The following is a 20,451-nucleotide window of genomic DNA, read 5'->3' as shown; positions in this document are numbered from 1 at the left end:
ACATGCTTGTATTATTCCTCTAATCATATTCGAGGAATTCACCGAAAAAGTTCCCTAGCTGTTTCCCACACTTTCTGACATGAAACCAGTTGGTAAATCATACAACTGAATCCATGTGTTGAGCTGCCATAATGGTACACTCCCAGGTTCTTCTCTTTGCGGAATTGCAGCTAACACCAACATTGCTCTATCAAACGACCAAGGCCCCCCCATTTAAGACCCACAATTTGTCTTCTTTATGATAAAATTGGAACAGAAAAATCCTCGGTTCAAGTTCCTTAATGCTGATTCACATAGTCGGCTTCCCTACATCAGCCATTTTTGACTTCATGGCTCGAACATTCATATTTCTCTCTGTGAGGAATCTTTCTACCACACACAATTCATACTTACTGGTTTCTTCCTCTACATCACCTTCAAACACGAACGCTACATTTTCCTCCTCCTCGACATTCAAATCTGCCATTCTATCACTCAAATCTTGTTATCGAGACATATAGACTTACACAAACCAAACTTTGTGCATAAGTTTGATCGGAGAGAAATCAAAAGGCTCTCACATGAAAGGAGAGAACAGTAGGCGTGTCAATAATTTTCATATTTTATATGTTAATTATTTTTTTATGATATATATATATATACTATTATATTAAAGACGAAACTTTAAAATTTTGGTTGTTGATCATTGGTCACTCAATTTGAGCCGTCAGTTCAAACTGATGATAACCGTTATATATAATTTTAAAAATTATTATTCAAATGATATAAGATCGAATCCTACAAGCAAAATATTATTAAAATTACAATTTATAATATATAATGATAAAAACGATTGTGCATCGCACGTGTTATAATTTTAAAAATTATTATACAAGTGATATAATATCGAATCCTACAAACAACATATTATTAGAATTATTATAATATATAATATATAATGATAAAAATGACAGTATATATTAAAAATCATCTCTTGTTTTTGAAACAAAGCAAACTTCAATATATCAAGCAATCTGAATACATCGTGGCTTTGAGTTCTGTTGTAGCCTAATGCTCTATCATGTAGGTGTTGAGTCGTCTCGTACACTTCCAATTTTGTTTAAAATGTTACTTAATTATACTGCGGTTGTTATGTCTTTTGCTATAAAATATATGTTCAATCAATACTGTTAAAACATAAATTAAGTAATGCACTATTGCAGTCTGAATTACGGCAAGAAATGCACACAACAGAATCTAAATTAAGTTTCGCTAGATGAGAGGTAGTCCCTGCAATAATTTAACAGATGCAAAAAGGGACGCAGAAAATTTAAAAATATATCATCTCAGTGTTGTAGTTGAGGAAGTTGAACCCAAGAAAATTCCTCTTTGTAAGCCATGCTTCCATCACAAGAGGCTTCACATGTATAGATGACTATGGTTGACCAATCAAGAGAATCTACTTCATTTTGCACGCCCAAGTAGTACAGTAGCTGCCGCATAATCTGTAAGAAAAATATAGTTTATTCATACACAAAAGAACATGGTTTAAGGTAAAATCCACTCACACTTTATCAACAACTTAAAAATAAAAGTAAGGTAGCTCCCCATACCTGAAGCTCAAAGCAGCGAGGTCCACCACATTAACAACAATTAGGAACGTCAGTCTCTGATAGCTGGCCATTTGATATGGGCCATTAATGTCTGGCTCCAACATGCCTGCAATATCTGTTTGCATATATTTAAGTTATTAACAAATAGTTCTTATATCCAGTGAATATTTGTTATCTTATTAATTAGTGTATTTTATTATATTAACCAAAGAGATAACAAAATTTATCTCAATAACCTAAGATGCCATTTTCAGCAACAATAATGATAACAATTATAATGACAGACAACAACAAAACTTTAATCATAAAATGAAACTAATACTGTAGTAGTTAAATCTTGATTATAACACAAGTGAAAAGAAGTAAGAAGTAGAGCATTCACTAGGCTGAATCCAAAGTAGTACCAATTTTTAGTTTTATAATAGTTGTACATATAGCTCAGATCCAAACTGACAAAGACATATTACTCGCATCTTTGGCACAAGTTGTTAAGTCGACAAGTCAAGCCCGAGTACCGTGGAATTGACTAGTCGACAAGTTGCCCGACTAGTCGTAAAAAGTCGTAAATAGTCGACAATATCCTATTTAAAGTAATTATAATATATAATATAAGTAAACAAACTTCAAAATTATAGTTCAAATAAAAACTAATAGATAATAAGTTCAAATACCCAAAGCCAAATATCTCTAATCAAATAAAAACATAACTAAAGAGTCAAATCAATTAAACAAACACAATCATGCATCATAATCATCCATCCATCTCGAAATCATCTCCATCCCCATATCCATCTCCTCCTTGAGTATTCTCCTCGGGTGGGACACCATAATCATCTTCCACTTCCTCATCATCAAAATGAATATTGTCTTCATCTTCATCTTCTTCATCAATCTGATCTTGTGTCGAACTAGTGTTCTATCGAGTATAGGTTAGAGTGAAACCACCTCTAACTCTCCTAAAAAAATTACGCCCCTCAAGTGATTCGGATGCACCCGAAGCTATATCCACCGCTTCCCAAAACCTATCATCAATGCCAACCCACTCATTAGCCCATTCCAAGTCCTCAAATACAAGTGGATCAAATTTCTTTCCCAGCTCACGTCTCTTTCTGAATCTTAAATCAATCTTCCGGTTGTATTGGACATACACCAAGTCATTCAAATGTTGATGTTCCAACCTATTACTCTTCTTCGTATGTATCTAAATTAATTAAATGTAATTATGCCAACAATAGTAGAAAAAGTTGTAAATTGGCAATAAAGTAATAAACACTTTAAAAGAGAGGAGGCACTTACAACTCAAATGTACTCCAATTGCGTTCACAGCCGGAAGATGATGCACACAAACCAACAATACGCCTAGCAAATGCTTGAAGCTCAATTGCACGACCTCCATATGAGTCCCACCAATCAACTAATATATAAACAAAAATAACACAAAATAAGCATTCTTTTTTTTAATGAAACAAAGTTTTGAAATGAACTTACGAGGACTTTTTGACTTTCTATGCTCAATTGACATCTCCCTTGCAAAGCCTTCCCGAGTATTTTAGTAGGCATCCGCATAATTACTTATTTTATTCCTTGTATCCCTATCCCTGACCATCTTCTCAAGCACATCATTGAAATCTTCTCTAATTCGTGAGGCAAAGTCAGGATCCTTTTCAAGAAGATCAAAGCATCTCCCAAGATTAAGAAACAAAGAAGCCCCATGTAATGATTTTCCCATTTGAATATTCCAACGATCATCAATGATTTTCACCACTTTGAGCCTGTGCTGATTTTCCCATTTGAGGCTACGGTTGAAGAAATTTCCTGGACTTCATCATCATCACCGTCCTCTTCTAAAATTTGCACATTCTTCTTACTCCTCTCTTTCTTATTTTGAATAAACTCGGTTTTTTGGGACATTTACGAATATCCGGATAGCCACCAATCAAGTGTTGTTTAAACTGATTAATTCCCCCATGATTTGAATTCCCGCAAAGAATACATTTAACAACATCTTTGTTAACTTCTAGCATCGGATAAAATGCATACTTCCATCCCAAATCATTTGATCTTCTAGCTTTTCTTTTAGGATCTTTAGTCAATTCTCTCCGCGTACTTTCAGTTTCGGTATCCATTTGTTCCTGCAGAAAATATTTTGAAATTAAAAATAGTTAACTAATGTGTATTGTGTATTTTTTAACTATAGGTGCAGCAATGTGTGTTCTGTGCAGCAGTGTGAAGCACAGTGAATGAAGTAGAGGCAGAGAAGCACAATGAAGCTTGTAATTTTAATGAATTATTGTAGTGAATAATTGTAATTTTAGTGAAGCACAATAAAACATTAATTCTTGTAAAACGGAGAGGATGATTTTTGAAATGATTTTTGTGGTAAAAAAATAAGGGAGAAATTAAAAATTAAAATTGAAAACTTGTTTATTTAATTATAAAATAAAGGAGAATTTGCTTTAAGATTTACAATAAATAATCAAATTATTTATGAAGGGTAAAGGATAAAAATCATTAAAAAATCATAATCAAAATAATTTTAAAAAAAGAAACGAAAACAAGTGAAAAGAAAAAAATGAAAATAATTAAAATGAAAATTGATCATTAAAATCAAAAAAAAAATCAAGTCTTTAAAAGAAGTTAAAAACGACTGTGTTATGTTTGTATATATATACAAGTATATACATACAAACATAGGAGAGAGAAGAGATGAATAGAGAGAAGAGAAGAAGAGATGAACACAGGGGAGAAAAGTAAAGTAGAGACTTACCGGAGATGGAGTCGATCCTTCGGAGACTCCTTCAATTTGCCGGAGAAAAAAAGAAGAGACGCAGACGGAGACGAAGTCACCACTGGTCGGCGCGTCATAAGTGTTATACGTGTGTTTCAGACAAAAAGTGTAAGTAACATCTCTAAAAACCTTTTTTTCGAATCGGGTTCTGGTTTTGGGCCGGTTTCGAGCGGGTGCCGGGTCGGATCCGGGTAAAATCCATGGACGCCAGACTAACAAGTCGTTGCTCGACTTTTTCACACATGTCGACTCGTCTAGTCGTCGACGTGACAACAGTGGGCACAACACTAACTTGACGTTTAAGCCAATACACTCCATAGAATACACAGGTTGAGCAGCCATATTATTACGATTGAAGAAAAATTATCATGAAAGGGATGGTGTGTCACGTGATACACCATTATATTTTATAAGAAGTTTTTTTGCTGTTATACATACACGCAGAGACGGAGACAAGGGCGTCCGGGGAGCCCCGACCCTTTAGATTTCTCAATTTTATGTTGTAATACACATCTTTAAACAAATGTCCCTGCAACACAGTTGGTTGAATGACCAGTTTCATTTCCTTAACACCCGGGTTCAATTCCTAGTTCATGTTTTTTTCAGCTTTTTATCATTATCTGTTGTAATTTTTTTTTTTCAAGTTTAATGATTTTAAAATGTTTTTGATAATTATAAACAATTCTAATCATTACTTTAGTAAATTCAATTTTTGATAACAATGTGACGTATTTTAAATTATAATTTTTTCTTCTCAATTAAATTTTTATATTAAAATTTTAAATTATTTATACATTAAAAAAATTTGTAATATAAAACTGGACCTCCCTAAGTCCGTCAGTGCATACACGTTGATGTTTAATTTGCTGTCATGTCAGCTTCTTTATTTCCATTCTTAAAAGTTTGATTATACTCCTACTTATTTGTACTTGATAATTAGAAGTAATAAAAGCTTTAATATTTTTAAAGAACAATAAGTAAACTATGAGTTCTATGAATTTTAGTTTATTTTCGATAATTTTATAATTAATAAGATTTTAATAATTTGGTTATAATAACTTTATCAATAATACATATACTTGCTCTAAATTATTGTAACTGCAAATATTTAAACTTCATTTATGAATATAAGAGGGAAAATACGTAAATGAGATTATGTACAAAAATAAGGAATTTGATAAAGCTAAATTTTGTGATATAATTAATAAGCTATGTTACTCTGACTCGGGTATGGAGTGTCGGAAATAACACATATCCGAGTGTAGGAATTAAGAAGACTAGTTATTGGGGACACGGGGACACTGGCCGATATTTGGACACGGGTACGGGGAACATATTTTATTAATAAAAAAGTATGTTAAGTTAGACATCTTAGAATAAAGTAACAATAGGACTTCGATTAAACTTGATTTTCTAAAGAATATTATAAATTTAGTATCTTCTCTGCTTTTATCTCATTCTCGCTTTTTTTTTCTTCTTAAATATATAATTTGAATATTAAGTGTGACTAATATTTGATTTATAAATTTGTCAAAGTGTCCATATTTTATTCAAATGATTCGACATGGAATAAGTGTTGTGTCCGTATCCGAGTGTTCAAGTGTCTGACACGGGTACGATAATGTAAACAGAAGAATCGGAGTAACATAATTAATAAGTATCTTAATTTGAATAAAATATTAATTGGACAAATAATTTTTTTGCTTAATTATTGGATAAATATTTGATATCTTAAAAAAAAATATTAATCGGCGACACGCCATCCCCAAATTCTGGATCCGCCGCTGTGTACAGATTTATAGATCTCCATGGTGTCGGAGACACCAGATGCATGTAATGCATAAAAAGTGAGTATCTGCGATTTGAATTTGTAAAGTTGCTATATGCCAAGGCCAACTTTAACCATATATCCAAATTTGGATCACCAAATGGTCTAAATTTGGGCAGGATCCAAATTTTATTCCAATCATATGAATCCAAATTTAATCACCAATATTATATTCTTATATTTTAATTTTTTGTACTTTAAAAAAGAATTAGTTAATATGATTATGAATTATAATAACAACATAACAATTAGATAAAGAGAAAATGTTACATAAAAACTCGAAAAAGGTAAAGCGGGGTATATAAAAAATAAATTTAAAATATTACATAATATACTAATTATCGTATGGTTATTAATTTTCATGTATTCCAGAATTTTATGTATTTTGAAATTTTATTTTATAACTTATCATTGTTTTAATATATTTTATTCTCAATTAATTTATATATTATAACATTAAAAAATCAATAAACTACAAAAAATATCAATATTATAATACTAAAAAGATTTGGATCAATAAATAGTAGTTATCCAAATTTGGACCAGTACTATTCATTCATCCAAATTTGGATCACTTTTTAGTTCACGGTTGAAGTAGTTTGGGGCAACCGCAAGAGTTGGCTCAGTTGGTTAAATAGATGAAAAACTAACCTCTTGGTCACATGTTCGAATCTCACGGGAAGAGAATTTATGATTATGTCTCTTGAGTCAGAGCATGTCGCTTAAATGCGGTTTACCTTCGTTCATCTGGTTTAAGGTACGTGAAGTGCACACCCGAAGGATAGCGGCTGCGAGTTACCTACGAAAAAAACTGTCCCAAATTTGGATTTTTAGTCCACGGTTGGAGATGCTCTGGGACCAAATAAAGATCAAGCAATAAAACATGTATGTATTCTAGAGCAGAGGTAAGGTAGAAACAGTTTGTCTACTCTTCTAGGCCATATTTGTTTCATGAAATTATAATCTCGGGATAATAATTTAAGAATAACTAATCCCTCAAAATTAGTCCTATCGATTAAATAATAATATCTTATGTTTGTTTGAAAGGATTAAGTATATGATTGGACTATAATCTTTTAAAATTTTATCTCATGCTTGTTTTGAGAAATAGTCCTTGAGATTGAAATATGATCCTTTAAATTTTTCAATCCTATGTTTGTTTTACAAAGAATTAGAATGATTATAATTCTTTTAAAAATGACTTGTATTAGTGGATAAAACAATATCTCCTCCCACCAAGTATTAGAGGGAATTATATTCTTATCCTTTACTCCAACAAAACAAACATGAGATGTAATAATTTAAAAAATTATAATACTTAGATAACCCTTCACTAATTTTTTACAAAATAAACATGAGACTGCAAATATAAAAGATTGTAATCATATCCCTACTTAATGAAATGAAACAAACATGACCCTAAACACGTTAATCCTTATACTCCCGGTATCCTGCTCTATGAACGAGATACCCGAGGTATATCTAGTGTGGTTCTATTGTTCATACTATTAATTAGATCATCATTCAAACTTGAAAACTAACCTTTTAACTCTAATTAGCTGGGAATAAGTGTTTAGAAATTTTTAACCCGTGTATAATTTACATGTCGTAATACAAAAAATACGATCATATTGAAAACACGTCTTCCACATTTTTAACTCACATTTTCAAATTATAAGCAGAGGAATATTAAAGTTTGTTTACATCAGACTTTGCTTTAATATTTTTGATGGAAAAAGAAAAGTTAACTTATTTTGCAGTAAACCAATTACCTTAGAACTTGCTCAGGGACCCCAGCAATTCGATCCTCAAAAGTGGCCCAACGTTTTTGGTCTGCATCTGCCTATTTTCCAAACATTAAAGCAATCTACTATTTTGGCCATATAATCATGTACTTGACAAACGTTTGGGAACATCACGCAGACCTCAAAACTGTAAAGCAATGGATCGAATCTTTCATCTGCATGGCATGCTGATGCCAACGCAGTAGCATGACCACCAATTTCAGACATTGATAATCCACAGCTTCTAGTCTTAAATGTATAGTGTTTAGCACAGATATGTAAGTGTTTACAATCTAGAAGAAATGCATATATTGATATATGAAAATAAGATTGTTCATAGAACCATTGTTACATAAGGAATGTAGAGATATTGCAGAGTGATCTGAAAAATAGTAAAAGAAAGTTCCAAGAGAGAGATTGGCATAATAGTCACGCATATATCTAACTAACTCTCAGATCTAACAAATTGACCTGACTTGGCACATGACAGCTCATGACAACTGTGTTTGCTGACTTGGCTGTTTTAGCATCAAGTTCATTAGCCTCCCTCAAGTTAGGGATGGGAGCATGACACATTCCTAACTTGGACAACAGCTGATTAAACTGAGGAGATGGACTGACTTTGGTTAAAATATTAGCCAACTGTGAACGAGTAGGCAGATATGTCAACTGGATCAACCCCTCTAGGACTTTATCTATAGTAAAGTGGCAATCAAGCTCAATATGCTTGGTTCGTTCATGAAAAACAGGATTTTTGGCGATATACAAAGCAGACTGATTATCACAGTGCAATGTAACTGGCTTCAAATCCGTAATGCCAAAATCAGCTAACAAGCGAATTATCCAAGTGATTTCCGAGGCTGAGGAGCCCATAGCTCTATACTCGGCCTCAGAAGAAGACCTAGACACAGTGGGATGCTTCTTCGATTTCCAGGTTATTGGAGATTTACCAAACAACAAAAGATAACCAGTGACAGACCTCTTGGAATCAGGGCAAGAAGCCCAGTCAGCATCAGAGAAAGCCTGTAACTTGATCTCAGAAGAAGCATTCAGTAAATACCCTGTGTGGCAGTAACGGCAATATACCTCATAGTATGATGCAATGCAGACCAGTGTGATGTCCTAGGCTCATTCATGAATTGACTTAATGTCTGAACTGTGTAAGAGAGGTCAGGCCTAGTATTGGTAAGGTAATTAAGCTTACCAACAATGGACCTGTAGTCCTACGGATTTAGAAGTACTACCCCATCAATTCGATATAGCTTAAGGGAAAGAGGTAAAGGTGTAGAGGCTGGCTTAGAAACATCAAAGAAATTAGCAGAAAGTAGTTCATTGACAAATTTTCTTTGGCTTAACAGAATACCAGAATCAAGATAGTCGACTTCAAAACCCAAAAAATAATGTAGTTTACCCAGATCCTTGATACTGAACATATGGTTTAAATGAGATTCTAAGAATCCATACCTTCCAATTTGTACTAGTGAGGATGACATCATCAACATACATAGCAGCAATGCATATTTTTTTAGCAGTTTTTTTAATGAATAAGCTGTAATCATTTTTAGATTGACTGAAACCTTAGCTCAACAATTCTTTGACTAGCTTAGAATTCTAAACCCTAGATGCTTGTTTTAAACCATAAATCGACTTTCTTAGAAAACAAACAAGATTGTCTGGATTAGGAATGCCATCAGGAACTTTCATGTATACTTCTTCAATTAATTCACCATGGAGGAAGGCGTTGATCACATCTAACTGGAACAAAGGCCTAAGCTTACTAGCAGCAACAGTAGGAAGGGTTCTGACAATTCCCATTTTAACTACAGGTGAGAAAGTTTCTTTATAATCCACTCCAAACTTCTGATTAAATCCTTTAGCAACTAAACGTGCTTTACACCTATCAAGGGTACCATCTGCTTTTAGTTTAACCTTATACACCCATTTTCTACCTATAGGTTTCTTACCTGTTGGTAGAGGAACCATATCCCACGTATAATTAGCATATAATGCATCAATCTCAGCTTGCATTGCAACAATTTACAAAGGGCCAGCACATGCTTGTAAGTAAGAAACAGGTTCAACAATATTACAGGGTGGAAGCTTAGAAATGTGTTGAACAAGATTGCACCAATGTGAAGTAAGTTTGCTGGAAGAAGGAAGTGTAGTGTTAGTATGGCATTGATATGAAGTCAAATAAGATGGAGGCTTATGTAATCTTGTTGATCTTCTTAATTGCGGAATAAGATTTGAACCATGCTGATCATTAACAGGGTGATCAAAAGAGACAGAAGTATTAAAATCAACTAGATTATATACAGAACTAGGAGATCTCGAAGAAGCATAATCAGCAATAAAATTATAAATAGAGTGTCCTGGGAGAAAGTAGTATCACTGACAGGAGAAGTGTGTGAATCAGAATCATGAATATCAAATTCAAAGGCTGTGTTTATGGTGGATGGAAAATAAATCCCAGGAGAAATAATATTCTGAAGATCAGGAATATGGAAAGGTAAAATGTGTTCATAAAACACAACATCTCTAGAAATTGAGATTTGAGAAGTAGAAAGATTTAATACTTTGTATCCTTTCTTAAAAAAAGAATAGCCTAAAACACACAAGAATGAGCTCTAGGATCAAATTTGTGTTTGTTAACATTCAGAGTTGACACAAAGCATAGACATCTGAAAATCTTTAGATGTTGCAAATCAGGCAACTCTTTATAAAGTTTGAAATATGGAGTGATATTACCAATACTCTGTAGAGGTACTCTATTTATTAAGTAAGTGGCACACAATATGCATTCACCCCAATATTTAGATGGTACTTTAGACTGAAAAAACAATGATCTGGCAGTTTCAAGAAGGAACCTGTGTTTTCTCTCCATAACACCATTTTGTTGTGGGGTGTAACTGCAGGTGGTTTGGTGATGAATACCTTTCTGTTGAAAAAGAGAAGCCATAGGACCCAAAGTGAGCTCTCTGGCATTATCTGATCTGATAGCAACCACTTTAGCACTAAATTGAGTGTCAATGTATTAAAAAAAATTAGTAAGAATTTAAACACATTCAGATTTATGTTTGAGCAAATGTACCCAAGTAAATCGACTAAAGTCATCAGCAATGGTTAAGAATTGATTACATCTAGAAGTAAATTGTACTTGACATGGCCCCCAAACATCAATATGTAATAGCTCAAAAACATAAGAAGTCTTAATGGAACTATGAGGAAAACTAGGCCTAGTCTGCTTAGCCATTGGACATATTTTACAAACAATGTCTTTAGAAAGATGTTGAATGCAATTTTGAGGTAAAGACAATCTCAATCTGTTGAAAGGTATATGACCCAGTCTGATATGCTATGTATCAGCAGAGACAGCAGAGCAGCATATTTTTTAAGAAAATTCCTTGATATCTTTAGTCTTATGTATGGTATAAAGTCCTTTGCACAAATCACCAAGAAGCATCTGTGACTTTCTGAAAAGGGTCCTGTAAGATGTATTTGTCAGCAGTAAAATGAACTACACAATTTTGTACTGATAGCAGATTAAACTGAAAATCTGGAACATGAAGTACATCTTTTAAAATCATATCTTTGTTGAGCTGAACTGTACTAATATGCAACACTGCAACCCTCTTACCATCAGGGATAGTAATGAATTCATTTGAAAGAACCTTTGTATAGTGTAAAAAAGAATTCAAATCAGAAAAAATGTGGTCAATTGCACCACTATCAATTAACCATTTATAACAGTTATTGTGATCAGTCATGAGACAAAATTTACCAGCCAGCATTGCATGATCAGTCGCCTCCTTTGTCTGAGATGGTGGGGATGAGATATGTTGAGTATTCAGGAGGGCCATAAACTGATTATATTGAGCAACATAGATAGGTTGACTTGGAGATTGAGTGTCTTCTGTATTGCCACAAGAAACTGCAGCAACTTTTATATCCTTATTGCTCTTAAATCCAGGAGGGTATCCATTCACCTTAAAGCACCGTTCAATACTGTGTCCACTAGAGATCTTTGAATATCGATAAGTCAAAATTATCACTAGAAATCTCTGAGCTATCGACAAGTCATTTCTTCACTAAGAGAACTCAGAGATATCGATAAGTCAAAATGAAGACATAAAGATTGGAGACCTCGACAAGACTAATTCTCTTTTAGAGAACTCAGAGACTTTGATAAGTCAAAATAACTATAGAGTAATAAGAGATCTCGATAAGCCATTATACTTATCGAGATGTCGAGTTCTCTATATAACAAACTGGAGATCTCGATGTAAAACTCAAGTACAGAATGCAGATCAGTTAAATATCCAAGATTATCAATCAACAAACAAATCAATCACTGATTTAAAAAGCCTATAAAAAGCAACTTGAAGAGTACAAGATCAAAGGACAAGATTAACTGACAAAGTAAAGTCACAGACATGCACGATTTGCAAAGATACACTTAACTAAAAACAAAAAGTTTTACTTAATTTAAAGTAGGGTTTAGTACATGTTATTGCATGTTGTGTAAAATCAGTGTTTACAGTTCTATAAAATAAACACTGGATGCTTTATTTTAGAGTAACAAAATATATATCTAAAAAATCTTGTAACTCTCAAGAGAGAAGCTGAGTTCTTTATCAACAAAGAACCCAGAAATTTGTAGCAAGACATGATTTTAATAAAAAATTAAGCGAGTTTTGAAAGATAGTGTGTTCATGTGCATAATACAAAACACATTCACTGCCCCTCTGTGTTGTGTTCATTACCTAACAAGTGGTATCAGTGCAAAATCTGAAAGCAAACAGATTAAAGATCTTGGAATAATGAATACACGGAAGCTTAGCAGTATCAAAATTCCTACCTTTGATAGATCTAACTACACAGTATGGAAAAAGAAAATGATGTTGTTCATCGGGATGGCCAATCCATTATACATTCACCCCCATGGTAAGAGTTGACGAGTCTACATATGGAGACATGGTCATTCCAACACATTATGCTCCTAAAGATCCTTCATAATACACTGAACCTGAAAAAGAAAAAGTCTCTCCGGATAGTGGCTTGCAACTGATCTTGATAGTGTCACTTGACAATATAATATACAATAACATTATCAACTGTGACACAGCTAAACATATATGGGAGAAAATAGTGATCTTATGTGAAGGAACAGAGGAGGTTAGGTCAAACCAAAGGAGGATTCTGGTTTTTCAGTATGAGGGGTTTATGGCTAAACCAAAAGAAGGAATCACTGAATTTTTTAAAAGGTTCAATAAATTGATAAATGACTTGCAGCTACATGATAAATACTATAAAGTTGAGGAGGTTAACCTAAAGTTCCAGCTAGCCCATCCTGACCATCTTGAACAGAAAATATCAGCTATTAGAGAAGGAAGAGATTTAAGCAGAATGACTTTGGAAATTCAATATGGAATCTTGAAAACTTATGAACTTGAATTGCTACAAAGAAAATCATTGAAAGCACACCATGGTCATGTTGTTGATGGTTCAAGTGCTTTGATTGTGAATGACAGAGAAGAAAGTGAAGATGAGCAAGATGATCAAGTTCCAGTTGTTCAAGCTATGGAACAAAAGAACAAAGGACCTCAGAAGCAAGTTATGTTGGAGCTGGAGGAAGATGAATATTACACCCTTGATGAACTAGATGAAATGGATCAATCTATGGCTTACTTGGATAGAAAATTTTTCAACATAAGAGTCAAGAAGCCAAGGTTTTTCAAAAGCAAGGGACAATCTTCTAACAGCAACAATTGGAAACCTAAAGCTCAGTATAATCCAGCTAACAAAGGTGGCTCCAATTGTGATGAGTTGGGTCACTTTTCTACTGAATGCAGAAAGCCTAAAAAGGTGAAGAAAGATAAAGCTTACTTGGAAATGGAAGCAAAGTATGAAGCTCTCTTAAAGAAGCAGTCTGGAAAAGCTTATATTGCAGAAGGAAAGAGTTGGGATGATACTGATGTTGATGATGAGGATGAAGAGGTATCAACTCTAACCACTATTGATTTAAATACTTGTCAATATAAGGAGACTGTGGAAAAGATGAGTATGAAGATGTTTCATATACACACTAGCTTAGTGGCAGCTACTGAAGAAGTCAGTAGGCTAACAAAAGCAAATGAGAAGCTTGAGAGTGAGAAGTAAAAGATGAATCTACTGCTTGTGGAGCTTGCGCCAGTCAAGCAAGACAATGAATACTTAAAAAATAAGCTGAAGTGTGCCAATGAGATTGAAGCTGTGTTAAGAGAGAAGATTGAAAAGAATGAGGTAAAACTGAAATCATTCAGAAATGCATCTGAGTTGGTTGGTCAGTACCATGAGAAGAACAAGCCATGTGCTAACATAGCTATTGGTCTTTATTATGATGCTTTGAATAGTGACAAGAAATATGTAGGTGATAAAGGAAAAGTAACAGAAAATGAAGATGTCCCAGTTATGCTGAGAAAGGTTGGTTCACCTATGTTCAAAGTGTTAGGGCTAGAACACACACTAATATTCACGCAAGTATACGCGATCACAAGTAATATAGAATAAATTCTAGCCCGTTTCCACAGGGATAGGTTTAGGTTAATTTCAATCAATGTATTTATGCAACACTAGTATGGTTATTATCCAATGTTAAGACGAATAACAATTTGAGGTTGTTTATACTAAGATTAACTAAGAGATTATACTAAGAACATAAACTAAGAGATTAAGAGAGTTGAATACTATATGACACAAACATGGGATTCTAAGTTCATTAAATACTTCATTCAATAACCTTTTCGTTCTTAACCTTAACATGTAATGGTGATGACACTAATCAGATAACACGAAACTGATAAACGCCAACTTTCGTTATACGAATACCATACTACTAGACATCCACAAAAGAGATAGAAGCTGAATAGACACCAATTGTGTCGAGACCCTATAAGTCTATAGAATTTGACAATATAACGGTTTAATGCACAAGTTATCTATCGTGATTACAAAGGGCTCTATCTACTAGCTTAAAGACAAACCTTCTGAGTGCTGCTAGTGAGCCGGCTAGCTTCTGAACATCATTCCGGGTCCGTGGAGCCTTCATCTCTTGGATTGCTTTTATTTTCTCCGGATTGGATTCAATCCCGCGATTACTAATCATGAACCCCAAAAACTTGCCTGCTCCAACTCCGAAGGTACATTTCTACAGATTCAACTTGAGTTCATGCTTTCATAGGTTATCAAAGCATTCTTTCAGATCTTTGATATGTCCTGGGATGGTTGTTGACTTTGCAATCATATCGCCTGCGTATGACTCCAAGTTTCTTCCGATATGGGACTTGAATATCTTCTTCATTACTTTTTGGTAGGTGGATCCTGCATTTGTCAGTCCAAATGGCAACATCACGTATGCGTAGATCACTCTGTGAGTTACGTTGTCTTTGATACGTCCTTTTGGTTCATTCTAATCTGGTTGTACCCGGAGAAGGCGTCCATGAAACTTAGAATGATGTGCCCAGATGTGGCATCTATCAGCTGATCAATATTTGGCAATGGATAAGTGTCCTTCAGGCATACATCATTCAAGTCGGTGTAGTCTACATACATTCTCTATTTGCCGGTTGACTTTTTCACTATTACAACATTCTCCAACCACTCTGGGTATTTGATTTCTCAGATAATCCCTGCTTTAAGCAACTTTGCTTTTTGCCTCTCCAGGGTAAAGTTCCTCCTTTTTTGCTAGACCGGCTTTCTGTTCGGGTAGACGTCCAAGCTGTGCATTGCTATGGGCTCGTGTAACCCGGGCATGTCTCTTGGACTCCAGGAAAACACATCTCTGTACTCCCGGAGTAAGGATACCAGTTCTTCTCTAAAGTCTACTGCAAGTCCAGACCCAATTTTCACCCTCTTGGTAGGACTGCGGCTTCAATTTTTGCTTGGTCCTGGGTCGAGACCATTTGATAGATCTGGGCTTCAACATTCCTCTTTAAGTAATCATGAGCCTGTGCTGATTCTCCTTTTTTAATTGCTTGTATTGTAGGATTGCCCTGGTCTAGGACCGGGCTTGCTTCAATAATTATCATGTCTTGGTTGGTTTTCAGTTCTTCTAAACTTTATTTGGTTGCTTTTGGATCCGGTTTGGATTCAATGACTTGCACTTCTATTCCGGTTTCTTCCCTTGAGTAAGGGAGGTGCTTTTTAATACTTTATTGTTTACGAAGAACTGTTGCCTTTCTCTTATTATCCTGGTGGGTCTCCGCCATTACCAAAGCTTGACTATAGCATCTCTCAGCTACTTCATAGTCTCCTTTGACTTCGCCGACTCTTGCCGGGGTTGGGAATTTGATTTTGAGATGGGAGATTGGAGTTATTGCTTGCATCCTGGTTAGATTCGGGCGCCCAATTATGCCATTATAAGATGAAGGAGTATTGATGACATAGAATTTGATGACGCGAGTGACGTGTTTAGGAGCAGTTCCAGACATGACAGGTAAGTAAAGGGTCCCTTCGATCGAGACTAATTTTTCCCGAACCCACAGAGTGGGTCTTCCCTGCAGTCATTTAAGCGAAAACTCCCTAGCTGCATTCGATCCACAGTATGCTTGAAGAGAATATTGACCGAAGAGCCGTTGTTTATTAGCATTCTCTTTACTTCATTGTCAAAAATATCCAAAGTCATAACTAATGCTTCATTGTGGTTAGGATTGACTCCTTCACAGTCTTTGCTGCTGAAAGAGATTATCATCTCCGAAAAAGACTGAATGGAGAGGACCTCATCCCCAGAGTCGGGGTTGCAGGGAGGTGAGTGTGGGCCTCCCAAGACTACGTTCACCATATTATTTCCTTACTCGGGTCCTTCTCCTATTTGGTTGTTGTCCCGGGCTAAGTACTTGTTGAGTTTCCCTATCTTAACCTGCTCCTCGATGAAGTATCTGAGGGATAGGCAGTTCTCAGTCTTTTGGCCATGTGTTTCATGATATTCGCACTGCCTGTTGTAAGGTCTGCTCTCCGGAAGAGTCTGTATTGGCTTCAGAGGGTAATAGAATGGCTTATCTTTTATTTCCTTTGAGATTTCCTCCCGGGTCCTCTTTAGTGGAGTCCAATTCGGCTCCTACTCTGGCTCCCGGGACTGGTTAGCTGGTCCCGAGTCACTCTTAGACTTTGTCCTAGGACCAAGTCTTTCGAATATAGGAGTAATATGTCTCTCCTGATTCTGCTGGCTTTGCTTGAATTTTTTTCTTGATGGTAACCCTCTTTTGGTCGGTCATCAAAGTTCTTGCGCCCAGATCCCCCATTCCAAGTCATCCTCATAGCTTGGAGCATATCAATTTCTTTGATGAATCTAGTGGCCATAGAATAAGCTATCGCCAGACTCCGGGGCTCCTTATTGATGAGTTCTATAATGTACCTTTCATTGTGCTCCGGGTCTAAGTTCCTCCTGAAGATGCTCAGAGTCTCCCGCTCGTCCAAGTTTGAGATCTTGTTGATTGCTTCCTGGAAATGCCTCATATAGGCTGAAAGAGATTCGTTATCATATTGCCGAATATTTTCCAGATGACACATGTGCAGTTCATGTGTCTTGTTTGCTCGGAACCTCCTGAAAAAGGCTCCACGGAACTCCTTCCGGCTATGGATGCTTCGGGAGGGGATCCGGCTAAACCATCTCTGGGCCCCTCCCTTAATAGTTGATGCGAAGAACCTGGACTTTGTCAAATCGTTATAGTAGTATATCTGTGCAATTTGCTCAAAATAATTCAAGTGTTCTTCAAGGTTTCCCAATCCGTCAAATAAATCAAAATTATAGTGTTTCAGGTCTTTCTGACGGGGAATGGCCTCCAAGAATGGTGTCAGAGTTTCCCCAACTTCCATCCCAGAGTCTTTGTCCATCATTCTTTGCATCTCATAGATCATATCTTTGAGGTCCTTTTGCTTTTTCTCATCATCATCAGAGATGACCTCGGGGGCGGGGTCCCTCCGGGTCCTCTTGTACCTAGACTTTGCCAGTAGCTTTTCTTCTTCTAGTTGCATTCTTTTTTGAATTTTTAGTTCAAGCTTTGCTTCTTCTTCCTTTCAGATCTGTTCTCTCATCTCTTCCAACCTCTTCTGTTTGGCTGCTTCAATTTCTTTCTTACTGCTCTGATCCTTTTGGTTCTTCTTTCCTTTGGCTACAATTCGGTCAAAAGAGATCTACGTGATTGCTGGGAGCCCCCAGACTCTTCCGGTTCCTCCTCTTTTTCAGCTTCCTCCAGAACCCGGGCTTGATCTTGCCTATATAGCCCGATTACTTCTGCTAGCTCATTGCTGGTTAGATTGGCCATGTGCTCCTCCGCCATTGGTATATACTTGTATTGGTTTAGCTCAATAAGGTTTCTGGCATCCCGAGGGTTTACCACTCTCTCCAGAACGGGGGTGTGTGGCAATGGTTGCTCATAGAGGGTGTCTCGGTCGACTTTCGGGTCCTGTGCTTGGGAGTGGTCCGGATTAGAGATGCACAAAAAGCCCATTGGGTCGGGCTTTATTCGGAGTTTCAAAAGCCCATTTTTTTTAAACGGATCGGGTCGGGCTTTTCTAAAAATCGGTTCGGGCCGGACTTCCTAAGAAATATAAGGCCCATTTTAGGCCCGCGGGTCGGGCCGGATCGGGTCGAACCGGGATTTATCCGGGCTTTTTATTTATATATTAAAAAAAATTAATATTTTATAACTCGAATTATGAGTAGTTTAAATACAGGAGAAAAAAATATCTTGATATATCAGATAGAGTAGTTTAGACACTGAAATAAAAAATTATTTTTTAATATAATATATAAATAATCATATATACCTTAATTGATTCTAATATTATAATATAATATTTTAAAAATCATAAAAAGTATTGTATATTTTTAAATTTTATATAAAAAAATTGATTTTTTAATCAGCATTTTCAAAAAACCCAGGCTTTTATCCGAGCCGAAACGAGCTTTTATCCGGGCTTTTCGGGCTTCGGGCCGGGCCGCATTTTGGAGAAAAAAGGAGGCCCATTTAAGGTTCGCGGGCCAGGCCAAACCTGGCCGGGTTTTTCCGGATCGGACTTTTCGGGTTTTTTTCCGGATTGGATTTCGGGCTTCAGATTTTTTGAACATCTCTAGTCCGGATCTTGGACCTGGGTGCTTGCAGAGGGTCTTCCAACGGTATTCTTTCATGCTCTTGCCATTGTTTCAAATGTACAAACAATAACTGACCAAGATTTCTAACTAACAATATTAATCTAAGGTTGTTTTTGAAAATAGCAAAAACTATCCAGAACTGTAGTGACTTAGATTTTCGCGATGTATGTATTTGAATAAAGTATAGTTCTTTTGCTGTTACGTGGATTTATGTGAATAAAATAAAAGTATAAATGTTTTTTGTGGTTTAAGTATAATTTATGTGAATTAGTAATAAGAAACGGGCAAAGTCTCATTCCAGTTTGATGAGTCAGCTAAGGGCTTAAGCTATGATTGTCGGACCGTCAAGTAGAACGGGACCCATTATTCAAAAGATGGATTAATAGAGAATTATATGACAAGTGTATCAAAACGAATTGTGATGTCTAGTGTTATGTGAATATGTGATATTTGTGAGTACGTGTATAAATTGTGAATTCGTGAGGTTTTCAATATTTTAAAAAGGATTTATTTGATTTAAATAATAATTTAATGGTCCTTATATATTTTTATTAAATAACTGAGATATGAACAAGGTGACAGATTTGCTTTATTATCTCTAAAATAGTCCAAGGGATTTTTTAAAAATGATAGTTAGATTTATTTAGATGTTCTGATATTTTAAAATCATTTTATAGAGTTTATTTCTACTATTTGGGATTTATTTGTAAAATCCATAATAAATAATCTATTCGCTCAAAAATCTATTTAAAAATATGGGTGAAGAGCTAGTTTTATGTTTTATTTTATAAAAATAAAATTTTAGTTATTTGTAAACGGTTTGGAGATAAATTGCATTATTTTAATTGATTTTGTAAATTAAAATAGAAAAAGGGAAAGGAGGATTTTGATAATTACCAAACTACCCTTAAAATGTTATATATATACTCCCCTCCTCCTCCCTCTTCCTCCTCCTTCACCCGTTTTCTCTCTTACTCTCGAACCTCTCTCTCTCTCTCTCTCTCTTGGTATACTCACTCTCTTCGATCTCTCTCTCATCTCTCACCTATTTTCGATTTTAAACCCATGATATTGAAGGGTTTTGCTTCCTTTATGCATATATATGGATAGATGTAGCTATCTTTAAGTTTTCAGAAACCCCAAGTTTGGGTTTAGTTCGGTTTTGGATGTAATTAAAGGGGATTTTGATTTCTCATGATTATTGGTGATGATTTTATGATTGCATATGTATATATGAAGTTAAAAACCGATTAGTGGTAGAGTTCGGTTGGGCCCAAAACAGGGCACCACCGTGCTTTGCCGCCGTCGGTGATGAACCTACGATGAGC

At 35.4% G+C, this 20,451-nt stretch overlaps 2 protein-coding genes across 5 annotated transcripts; both read right to left on the bottom strand.

The window, feature by feature from the left end:
- Nucleotides 1-1,090: 1,090 nt before the first annotated feature.
- Nucleotides 1,091-8,384, bottom strand: LOC141689268 (uncharacterized). 4 transcript variants are annotated; one of them, XM_074493516.1, is made up of 6 exons: nucleotides 7,981-8,384; nucleotides 6,860-7,019; nucleotides 3,081-3,724; nucleotides 2,889-3,006; nucleotides 1,593-1,707; nucleotides 1,096-1,484 (listed from the first exon to the last, which is right to left on the bottom strand). In XM_074493516.1, the coding sequence occupies exons 3-6, from the start codon at nucleotides 3,156-3,158 to the stop codon at nucleotides 1,439-1,441; spliced, it is 357 nt and encodes a 118-aa protein (XP_074349617.1). In that variant the 5' UTR covers nucleotides 3,159-3,724; nucleotides 6,860-7,019; nucleotides 7,981-8,384; the 3' UTR covers nucleotides 1,096-1,438. The 4 variants fall into 4 exon arrangements, 2 of the variants coding, with proteins under 2 accessions (XP_074349617.1, XP_074349618.1); XR_012562309.1 differs by lacking the exons at nucleotides 6,860-7,019; nucleotides 7,981-8,384 and adding an exon at nucleotides 4,360-5,260 and having other exon boundaries at nucleotides 1,091-1,484; nucleotides 2,889-3,724; XR_012562310.1 differs by lacking the exons at nucleotides 6,860-7,019; nucleotides 7,981-8,384 and adding an exon at nucleotides 4,510-5,260 and having other exon boundaries at nucleotides 1,091-1,484; nucleotides 2,889-3,724.
- Nucleotides 8,385-17,064: 8,680 nt separating this feature from the next.
- Nucleotides 17,065-18,003, bottom strand: LOC141691252 (uncharacterized). The gene has a single exon (XM_074495990.1). The coding sequence runs from the start codon at nucleotides 18,001-18,003 to the stop codon at nucleotides 17,065-17,067; it is 939 nt and encodes a 312-aa protein (XP_074352091.1).
- Between the last annotated feature and the right edge of the window lie 2,448 nt (nucleotides 18,004-20,451).

Source organism: Apium graveolens, chromosome 10, assembly GCF_009905375.1.
Source record: "Apium graveolens cultivar Ventura chromosome 10, ASM990537v1, whole genome shotgun sequence".
NCBI classification, from domain to species: Eukaryota; Viridiplantae; Streptophyta; class Magnoliopsida; order Apiales; family Apiaceae; genus Apium; species Apium graveolens.
This window is presented reverse-complemented; position numbering and strand designations above follow the sequence as displayed.

Coding starts and splice junctions, on each gene's coding strand:
- LOC141689268 (XM_074493516.1), bottom strand. CDS start 3,158: ATGCGGATGCCTACTAAAATACTCGGGAAGGCTTTGCAAGGGAGATGT. Junction 3,007..3,080: donor TAGAAAGTCAAAAAGTCCTC/GTAAGTTCATTT, acceptor TTTATATATTAG/TTGATTGGTGGGACTCATAT. Junction 1,708..2,888: donor AATTGGAGTACATTTGAGTT/GTAAGTGCCTCC, acceptor ATATGCAAACAG/ATATTGCAGGCATGTTGGAG.
- LOC141691252 (XM_074495990.1), bottom strand. CDS start 18,003: ATGCAACTAGAAGAAGAAAAGCTACTGGCAAAGTCTAGGTACAAGAGG.